Raw genomic sequence first — 11,079 nt, 5'->3', positions numbered from 1 at the left:
GCCACTAATGCTGTCAGTCTCTGGATTGTTTAATTCAAAGCAAGCCCTGTCGTATTTATTAGCTTGTACTACACCATTAGATTAGAGTGCAGGTTTGCCCTTTGAGAGAAACTCAAGGAAACTAGGTTAAGTAATATGAAGCAAAAATGTGTCATTTTAATTTCATGATCTTTGTCCCACAAACACTGCATTTTTCCATGCATGGCATGCCGTAAAAGTAGAAACCAAATGTTAACTGATTAAGCTGATTGAGAGTTTCATTTGATATCATGAGAAGGTACCCTGTACAAAGGTTGAAAACCATTTAAACAGTGAAGTGTGTTTCTTCCTCCTGTTTATAGCTGCGTGGCACAGGGTTTGTGTTTCAGGGTTGGCTGCACAAGTTAATTTTGTGACGTGCTTTTCTCTCCATTTGGCTGGATGATGCTATATGCAGTCTAGCACTAGATAATTTCATAATATAATTAGTCGTGAATTCAGTCATATTTACAATGGTGTATTACAAGTTCATCTCCAGTGTACTCACTTTGATGTTTTATAGCATTCCTGGTTCATTTAAGTTTTGGTGTCTGATCCTAGCTAGAAATAGCTGATATACTCCTAGGATCTGTCCCACTGATTTAGCACGGTTTGAGGTCAAGGAAGAATGTGGCATTGTACTTACAGGCCTTAAAACACTGCAGAAAAAGAGGCCTTCAAAACATATGCAGGAATAATTGAAAATATAGAAATTATTTGCCTGATACATGCTAATCAGAGATTAATAGCTCCTTCTTTGTGGAACGTGATCAGTTTGTTGTGCAATCTTATGTTGTGCAACATAAGATGATCACCTAAAGATAGCTGTTTGTCCAGTTAGATTTTAAGTATAATTTTTCTTCATAGCACACAGAGCCACATAAAAATAGGGAATGCAATATTTGAAATGTATCATTGAAATTTTAACTCCTAATACTATCAGATGGAGAACAGACAAACATAGCTAACACACCATAGCATCTATTAATAGGCCTGACTCCCTTTTGCAATGTCAACTGTAACATTAATCCTTGTTTTAAATCACAGTGTCTCAAATATCAGCTGTTACTAGTTGTACAGTTCTCTTTCAGTTTATATCAGAGAGCCCAATGGAGTCTTTTGAAGGACCTAGTAGGGTTAGCAAGGCTAACTTATTAGAAGTCCCTACTGTGAATGATTTCTCTTCTGAAGATGAAGATGTTAAACCTGACATTAAACATCGTTTCTCTCCACTTCCCCGAAGGCGGAATTCTGCTTCTTCAGAGGAAGAGGAGGCAGATACCCCCACCACCATTGCAAGAAAAGTTTCATTTGCTGATGCATTTGGGTTTGATCTTGTGTCTGTTAAAGAGTTTGATACATGGGAAGTTCCAAATCCAGCACAAAATAATGACTTAGAAGATGAAGTGTTCCCTCAGGAGGAATTTTTTTTATCTCAGCTGTTTACATTACCTGCTTCCCAAGAAGAACTTTTGCAAAAAGTGCGAGAGCAGAAAGTACTGCTGGAGTCAATTGTGTTCCTGCCTGGAATTACCTGTATGAACGGTATTATAAGAGTCCTCAATGTATCTTTTGAAAAGCAGGTATATGTTCGAATGACACTGGATGACTGGGTCAGTTATTACGATATCTTAGCAGAATTCATGCCTAATTCTTGTGGCAGTGAAACTGACCAGTTCTGCTTTAAGATTTCTTTAGTGCCTCCTTATCAGAGAGATGGAGCCAAAGTGGAGTTCTGTATACGATATGAGACATCAATTGGTACTTTCTGGGCAAACAACGATGACAAAAACTACACTCTGATTTGTCACAAGAAAGAAAATGTGTCCAAGCTGGATAATAAACCACACAGAGAAACTACTGATAGACATCTTAAAGGCTGCTTAAAGACAACACCAAGCAGGTGAGGTTTCATCTTCCCTTTTGTTAACTTACAAAATAGCTGGTTAATTCTAACTTTCTAACTTGCTGAAGCCAAGATTCCCATGTTGATTGTTATTGTTTATATAATAAATCAGACCAAAACTTATTTTCAGTAAAGCTCTTGCAAATATCAGACAGTAGTTTTCTGCAAACAATTGGTTGGAATCAAACATCATAGTTTTAATATATGGCATGCATGCCTCTTATATGAAAAGTAATGTGAGGGTCTACAAATTATGTGCTGTGTACTGATTTTGATCTCTGTAGCTTATAAACTGAGATGACATCAGTGGTCTGGTGAGCCTACTTTGCTCTAGACTGAAGTAGCTGTACGGTTAAAGCATTTCACATCCAGTCCCTTTGTAAGTCAACAAGAATTAAAAAGAAAAAGAAAATCCTGGAATTTCACATAATTTATTTCATATTTCATTCTCTACGTGCAGCTACTAAAACAGAAATGGCAACAGTCAGGAAGCTGGTAACTCAGGGAAGGGTTCTGTTGCAATTAGAATAGCTGGTACAAACTTTTCTGCAATTGGCTGGGCTGTTCTACAAGGTGCATCTTAGAGTAACAAATCCTCCTCCCTGCCATTGTTTAATGTTTTGTTTCACAACTGGTGAAATTAATAATGATTTATAAGGCAGAATTGGTAACATAATAAAAACAATACAATGTATTCAATATACATTGTTCTGATTAATCATAGGCAAGTATTCTGTTGATTATAAAGTGACAGTAGTTAACTTACAGCTTAACCCCATATGAAGAGAGAAGCAGGAACAGTAACTTTTAGCCTCCTACTCTGTTTTTAACTCCCTTTGTTTCTGTAAGTAAAACAATGTTACCCGTGTAAATCTAATTCTCAGGTTTTTGTTTAGTAAACTTCCTCTAAATCCATAGAAATTCTGCAGAACCAAATCTATATTTTACCTGCAGCATCCTCTGCAATACTTAAATCCCTGAACTGAATTCATCTTGATTTTTTACTTCCTGTTTTCTTGCCAAGTAAGATGGTGCTCTTTGATTTCCCAGGTTTTAACTGCCTGCACTCTTCCACTGAACAGAACTGGTGGGGAAGCGGGAACAAACCTGTGGCAGTGGCTGGAGCTTAATGAGAAGGGAATCCTCCAAGGCTTCCCATAGCCTCTCTGTTCTGTCTCCTCCTGTAGCCCAGGCTCACTGTGCTGAGAGCCTCTGGCAGCTCTAAGTGCATGAGTCCTGTGAGGGGATGTGTGAAATACAACTTAGTGCCTGCGTCACAAACATAGTGTAAGAGCAGGCCCCAGGGATAACCCAAGGTCCAGTTCATAGACAGTCCAGAGAGCTCTCCTGGCAAGGGTCTCTTGGGTCAGACCTGGTGCTTCCACAAGGAATGTTCTTGTACGTAAGAGCAGAGGGTTTAACGCATTTACCTGCTGCGTGGTTAGATCCTGACATTTGTGCCTGGTTCTGTACGTTGTATCTGTCCTTCAAGAAGCGTCACATGACTCATTCTGGGTAAATAAGGTAGCCTGAGGTATTCTGTAGAAGGGCCTTGATATCAGATAGCACAGGCATATGCAGGCAGTGTGATTTCAGGCTGAGTTCAGGTAGCCTACAAGGAGGATATGGATATGGAGAGCTGAGTCTTAATTTAGGGAACCCTGGGCTTCCAGCTGTGTTTGGGACTGACCTGCAAATTTAGATACAATTGGGCAGTTGATGTTAAGTGACAAAAAACCAGTGTAATTCCCTGAAAACCCTGAAGTGATATATCTAGTGTTAGTATAAACTGTAGAAACATTTAATCTGGGGAATGATCTTTTGCATGTATATGCTGAATATATTATAGATATTTCAGCCACAAACATATATTAAAAAATTGAAAGATAACATGTCTACTTCCTAACATCAAATTACCTTGTCACTTATCAGAGATGGAAAGTTGTATCCTTCCATAACAGTACGTACCAGAATGCATATATGTATATATGTGTGTGTCTGTGTGCACGTATAAATGTGCATATATTACATATATACATATGTAAGCGTACATATGTATGCACACACATACCTATTTGTTCATGTATGCAGATGTACACACAACAATTTCTGACATTAAAAACAAAGTGATCAGGTTCTTGTTTACATTAAGATCGCATACACGTTTTTGGCAAACAGTTACCTACATGCACTTTCAAGACACTTTTTAGTGGCAGAAGGACGTAAAGAGTCCTTACATTAAATGAAAAAAATGTGTTACAAGTATTTCTGGAATACAGTTTCAGTGGTCTCTATGGCTTCTGAAAGCCAGTGCTGGCAGATTGTAATCCAGGACCAATTTTATGCTACAGGGACTTCATTGACTTCACAGGAGTTACAGCTTTCACCAGTGTAAATGAGGTCAGCATCAGGGCCTTTCGTTTCAAAAGAACTAAGATGCCAACCTCCATTGCTCACTTGTTTTTCAAAGTGTCTTTGTACATGTTGCCCCTTTGAGTGAGGAGGAACACCCTGCAGACATCTGCAAAAGTACCTCATTATTCTCCTTCAGACCCTCATTAAAACTCCTTTGCTTTGATGTCTATAAAAAATTGCAAGAAAAACAAACCCCCCAAAATTGGCAAAGTGAGGCTGATGATGTGCTGTGACTACTTCATATCATGTTGAGCAGTGCTGTCTTTCCCCGCTCTCCTCAAAAAGACCTCCTCCCTTCCCCCCTTTTTCTCTCTTTCTCTTCTTGTTTCATGCTCAAATTATAAACTCTACAGAGTGTATATGTGCCGTGCTGCATGTATATAGAGTATTTAGCAAAGTGGGGTCCTGGACCATAACTAGGTTGTCCTAGAAACTGCAGCAATGCAAACAGATATACAGAGAATTAGTAACAATTTTACCTATGGATCACACAGGTAAGTAATATTGTTATCTAAGTCTACAAACTGGACGTCTTAAACTGATGATTCCTTTATAACAACCTAAATACAATGATATTTAAAAAGGGCATTTATTTAAGCCCCTAGTTCAAATTTAGAAACCTGTTATCATTTTAATTTTTAAATCTTGGCTTAAAGGTATTTATACTTTCTCTTAAATGTGCAATTTACCTTTTCAGTTAAAAAATAGGACTGTTAAAGAATTATGTTTTTTAAGCACATAGTCTGATCCACTCTAGGGCATACTTGTGTGGCTCATTAAATGTCATTAGTGAGGATTATTTGCGTTAGTTAAGTGAAAGGAATAATATGCGCTTTCAGAGGAAGTTACTGAGGAAACACAATATGACTGTATCATGTTACCCTTAAGAATATGAACCAAGACAAAGTTGTGTGAATAAGGCCAATGAGATGGCTTCTGACATCATTATGAAAAAATAAAATCAAAATGGACTCAACCCTCAAAAATCACACCTGAAAAAAAATGGTAGCAAAAGGCAAAGCTGCATAGAATAATTAATGTTGAAAACTATCTAGATTTGGATGATCAAAACCACATGTCTATTCATTCCATGTTTTATATGCTTTTGCTTCTATGCCTAGACAAGAAAAAATAGTCTTGTCCCAAACTTTCATAAAATATTTGCTTCCAACTGTATTTCTCCATGCAAAAATTCTCTCCAATATAAATTTTAACAATTTTTGTTGTTTTTTGAAAAACTTGAAGATTCATAGGAACAAAGTATCGTTTGAAACAATAGTGTCTGAATTAATTACTTTATCTTTTAGTCAATCTGAAAGTGTGCATTTAACTCATATATTTGGGGGAAAAATTGGCTCCTAAAAATGTGAAGGTTGCCACTGGAAAAAGAAAAAAAAAAAAAAAGAGAGAGAGCTTCTGTCAGAAAACAGTCCTCATTTCTATCATATATACAAACACCTCAACATCAAGAAAAACATAATTGAATTGTATCAGCTCCAGTTTTTCCTCTTTTTGTTTGACTTTTGATTTTGGGACATGGATAATGATTCTGAACACAAATTTCTCCTGGTCCTCAGGTTTGGACCACGTGATTTTGTTGTGGACCCCAGGCTCCTGCATCGGTCTGATGAGACAGGGAATGGTTGTGTGTTGCATGAGGCAAAATCCCGTAGATCATGGTGCACGGCGCAGTGATAACGACCTGCAAACCTTTCCCCCCCCTGTGGCCAGTCACTGGTGAGGCTGCACCTTATTTCTGTGCTTGGTCCTGATTTGCCATCTGTCAAGAGAGCAATTGGAACAGCAACACGAGGAAAATGTATGATAAGAATGAGAAATGTTTCTCAAAAGGCTAAAATGTATTCGGACTCCTGTCCTCTGACAAGGAAAGGGAAGCTAATATGTTTGTCATAACTGTTAGTTATCCCACTCTTAACTCTCTAAGCCCACAAATGTATCACTCTGAAATGATGTTGGTCCTGTGTTTCTCTGGTAATTGCTGGACATACTTTTCTCTGAATGGTAGTACATTGATTTATTTCCCTCCATGATGCCTCCTTAAAACAGAACACAAAATAAGTGATGTCTCATACAAGAGCTGCTCTATGTAAAATGTGTGATGAGGAGGAAGAGATTAAAAAAAAATATGGTCTGCAGGTCACCAATGCTAATTTTCATCAGATTAAATATATAATAATAGTAATTGTAAAATAGAATAATAGTAATGATAATATTACTTAGTAATAATAATAGTAATTGTCAGTTAATTTCTTCTGTGCATGAGTACTTTCCTGTCTTCATCTCCAGCCTCATCCACTTTCTGATGGAAGGCAAAGGAAATATGTTGCTGAAGACACGTGAACCAAAAATGTCCCCTTGCTGCAAAGAAAGCCAATGGTGTCGTGGGCTGTGTTAAGCAAAGTATTGCCAACACGTTGAGGGAGATGTTCCTTCCCTTTACTCAGCACTAGTGAGGACACACCTGTGTCCAGCTCTGGGCTCCCCAGTACAAGAATGACGTGAACATACTGAAGAGACCAAAGAAGGGCTATGAAGGGATTGGGACATTTCTCCCAATAAGGAAAGGCTGGGAGAGGCTGGGAGAGGCTGGTTCATCCTGAAGAAGAGGTGGCTCAGGGGGATCTTATCTGTGTGTATAATTATCTGAAAGTAGAAAGCAAAGAGAATGGAGCCAGACTCTTTTCAGTAGTGCCCAGTGAAAGAACAGGCGATGGGCACAAACTGGAACACAGAATGTTCTCTCTGAGCATCAGGAAGAACTTCTTTCCTCTGTGGGTGACTGAGCACTGCACAGGTTGTCCGGAGAGGTTGTGGAGTCTCCATCCTTGGAGATCTTCACAAGCTGTTCTGGGCAACCTGCTCTGGGTGGCCCTGACTGAGAAGGAGTGGTGGACCAGATGACCTTCAGAGGTCCTTTCCAACTTCAGTAGTTATGTGATTCTGTGGTACATCCTGGCAGGACTGCAGTGTGCTCAGTCTTCCACAGGTGGATCGCAAACCTAAGCCTAGTTGTGCTGATAAATGCAGTTCTGCATCACCTCCTCTTGGTCTTTCCACAAACCATTTAAAAAATGAGGACTTCTAAGGAAGATGTTTAGTTTTGCATATACTTTGCTAGGAGGAAAAACGGTATTATTCCCAGATGGTCCATTTAAAATATGACATTTAAATTATATTCCCTTTTAATCCTTTTTCTTTTGATTATTTCATATTATAATCAGAAAGGGAAAAGGAGAGCTGAAAAGGTGTTAAAACATACGTCTTCTTTGTGTACTATTATTTAATCTCAAGGTTGTTTCTGGCATCTCAAGTCACAAGTTACACCTTGATCAGCATACAGATATGGGATTTGACTAAAGTTTATTGCTATTATTAGCAAGTGATTGCAGTCACTGTTTTTACCAGCAGAGCAGCTGCTACAGAACCTATCCATTCACAGGGAGCCAGCTAAAAGCAGCACTCCCCTGCTGCTGACTCTAATCTGGTATTCCCAGCCCTTCTCCTGCCTCCTGGTCAATGCCAGTCTTTGACAGTTGTAGAAGTAGGTAGTCATCCAAATAACACTTCTCCAGGTACTTCAAGAGTGTGTTTACTGGTGAGACAATTTAAGGTGGTCTAAAATATAATTTTCAGACAAGTGAGGTAAAAACAAGCTGTGGAACTAAGGCTGAATGTTAGGATCTGTTTCTTAATAGTGATGGTAGAGTTATCTTCTAAGGAAATTGCTATAGCCTTACTCTCCAAAGTCAATTAAAATAAGCTAAGATAAACCACTTAAAAATATTCTGCAGGGAACAACCCTACTTGGACAGGTACTACACTCAGTGGTTTAATTTGTCTTTTTTTTTTTTTTTTTTCTATTTGTCTAATCACAATATTTCAAAATCCAGACACTCTTAGCATTTTAAATATGAAATATCTTAAAGACCCTAAGGATAGACGTCTAAGCTAATGGCACAAGGTTTTGAAAGCTATCACAGAAATGCCGAAAAAACGGGTGGAATTTATGGATGAAAATGGCATGCACATATCAAATAGACAGTTGCTAACCATACTTGTGACATACCTTTGGACAAATAAAAATGTATTGCTCCTGTATTCTATTGTTTAATGACTCTTTTGTTTAGTTAGATACCTGTTTAGCAAATTGACCCGAGCTAGTAAGGGATATTTCAATACTCTGTCTCCTGTCCACTGTCCAGTTATTGCAGTTTATAAATGTTATTTTATAAAAATATGTTCTATTACATTCATCTTGACTTGGCTAAATGTTAGTCCTGAAAAGATGTTTAAAGTCAGTGAGACATTAACAGAGAGCACTAGAGGCATTTTTAATCAATATATTCACTACCTATGTCATCTGAGCTGTTTATTCTGATTAGGAACTTTAAGCTATGATCCAGCCACAGCTCTGCAGCTCTGAAAATTGAAGCAATTGACTCACTGACAGTGTAACTCCAGAGAACCGATTGTCTATCATATTGTTAACATAAACTGTTGATGATTTATTTTCTCAGTTACATAAAATAGAAAAATATATCCAAACAAATACTTTTTAACCTAAATGCAGTCCCTACCTCAGGGCAAAGGAAGAGCGAAGACCTTTTAAACACAGAGGGAATATGTTAGAAGTGGCTATTTGATCCCTAGGCCTTCAGTGACACACACAAAAATATTAGTTGATATGCCAAGGCATAATGGGGGGCTTGGTTTTCTGGCTGTCTCTCTGCTCTCCTTCTCCTGATCTGTAGAGCCAGCTGATACTCTGACACTAAACCCGAAGATTTATTACTGCTGGTTACTAATAACAGCTCTAAAGAGCACTGAAGAGCACTGAAATATGCAATTGAATGTAGTGCTACTGTTAGGAGTCCATGTGAACTAGGTAAAGCTGGCAGATTTTTTCTTATCTTGCACTTGGGTGCACCAAGTGAATTTGCCTTTAAATTTTTCATTGACATGTAGTAGTTGTTCCTGCAATAACATTTATGGCTCCTAGTAGTGTAAGATGTTCAAGCCTTTCATGTTGTGATAGCTGCGGAGTTTGTCAGTCTTTCTCTCTCCCCAGTTACTCCAGTAAACTTGCACCAGTATCTCTGAGGTTGTTTTTTTTTTTAGATTAGATTTTCTTTGTAGAAATATTCATAGAAATATTCAAAGTGTTCAAATTGCTAAATCATTTTGCACATGTGCAACCATTTTGAACATGGAAAAACCATGCGAGAAATATTGATATGTATCACAAAGTGACCTTCTGGCTATGTAAGAGTAAGATCGTGTATGGGGGAAAAGTTATAAATGTCTCTTCTCATGGTGATAACACTTGGAAATCTCAGTCTATTAAGATATTTACTGAGTTTAGAAGTGTTTTCCAAATTTTAGACTAGATCTGTTCTCTCTTGAGAATGACTGCCTAGGGATTTTTGTGGTCACCCATTCTGTTCTTCTGATATCTGTGCTTTAGTCTCACCTGACTGCCATCTGTCTATCTCTGAGGCATCTGTCATCTTCCTGTGTACGTGCCTCAGCATACTGCAGTCAGCCTCTAGGAAATGACTGTCCTCTGACATGCTGGTAGAAGACTGTTCCTTTTTTTTTTTTTTTTCCTCCAGCTGAGCAGCTGAGTTCCAGGGAAAGACCAAGTGCCACAGAGCCTAAGGACTTTTTCTTCTCATATCTACCCCAAATAGGTCCAGTTTGGAAGAATTGCAAGACCAGTTGATGGTACTTGCTTTTCTCTCCTTACGTCTTTTAAAACAGTGGGAGAAAAAAGCAAGAGAAGGACAAAAAAACTCCACCCCCAACTCCTTTCTACAACATCATTTTGATATTTGACCATGTCCCTTCCAGAAAAAATAGAAACCAAAGTTCTCCTCTGACCTCAGACTGAGCTTAGTCCTTAGGAAACTTGACTCCTGGACACAGGCACCCCAGCAGTAAGGTGTTGCACCACTAATTCACAATGGAGTTGTTGATAGATCTTCTAGCCTTTTCCAAGGGAATCTTTCCCTAAAAAACTTGTTGCTGAAGTAGCTAGCCCAATCTGTCAAGGGACTTTAGCAGCTTTCTAACACTTCTATGTACAGAACAGTGGTGTGACAAGACTTCTGACCCATTTTCTTTTCAACATTTTTATGTAGATATCATAATAATGTACCACAATATCATGACAGGGCTATAAGAAAGCCTGACAAAAGTTGCAATGTGCCTTTTCGTAGTTTCTTAGTTCATAGTTCATAGTTTTGGATTAATTTGAGACTTCTGCTTTTTTTTTTTTTTTTTTTTTTCCCTTTGCATGTGTGTGTTCTTCATATCTATAATAATGAGATTTGGGGATAGACAAGGCTATGTTAAAGGTTAGAACCTGGCACCAAATTGGATTGTGCTCACGTTTCAGGCACACAGGCACTAAAATCTTCAAAAAGACAGATATGCATCTGTATTAAAAAAAATAAATAAATGTATGAATGTTTTGGCATTAAAACTCAAGGTCTTTTTTAATGAGCTAGAAAATAAAGACTAATTTCTTGGGACTCTGTTTGCTTTGAGGCAGTGATTATTCTCATCCCAAACCAGGCCAATGCATTTTGTTCTGTGCCACCTATGTCCCTGCTTCAATCATAAACTAGGACTGAAAAATGAAAATATTAGTAATTGGAAAATATAATCCCCTGGATAGCACCAATCCAATAATCTTAATAAAAATAGGTTTATTACAA

General features: G+C 38.1%; 1 protein-coding gene across 1 annotated transcript in view; it reads left to right on the top strand.

The window, feature by feature from the left end:
• Positions 1-1,070: 1,070 nt before the first annotated feature.
• The window catches only part of PPP1R3A (protein phosphatase 1 regulatory subunit 3A), a 34,965-nt gene continuing 24,956 nt past the window's right edge, over positions 1,071-11,079 (top strand). Inside the window, exon 1 of the mRNA XM_068669505.1 lies at positions 1,071-1,921. Coding sequence (XP_068525606.1) covers positions 1,128-1,921 — 794 coding nt within the window. The 5' untranslated portion in view covers positions 1,071-1,127. The remainder of the gene's footprint in view (positions 1,922-11,079) is intronic.

This window comes from Anas acuta, chromosome 1 (genome assembly GCF_963932015.1).
Source record: "Anas acuta chromosome 1, bAnaAcu1.1, whole genome shotgun sequence".
Taxonomy (NCBI): Eukaryota; Metazoa; Chordata; class Aves; order Anseriformes; family Anatidae; genus Anas; species Anas acuta.
The sequence above is the reverse complement of the archived record's forward strand: the minus strand, read 5'-3'. Positions and strand labels throughout refer to the sequence as shown.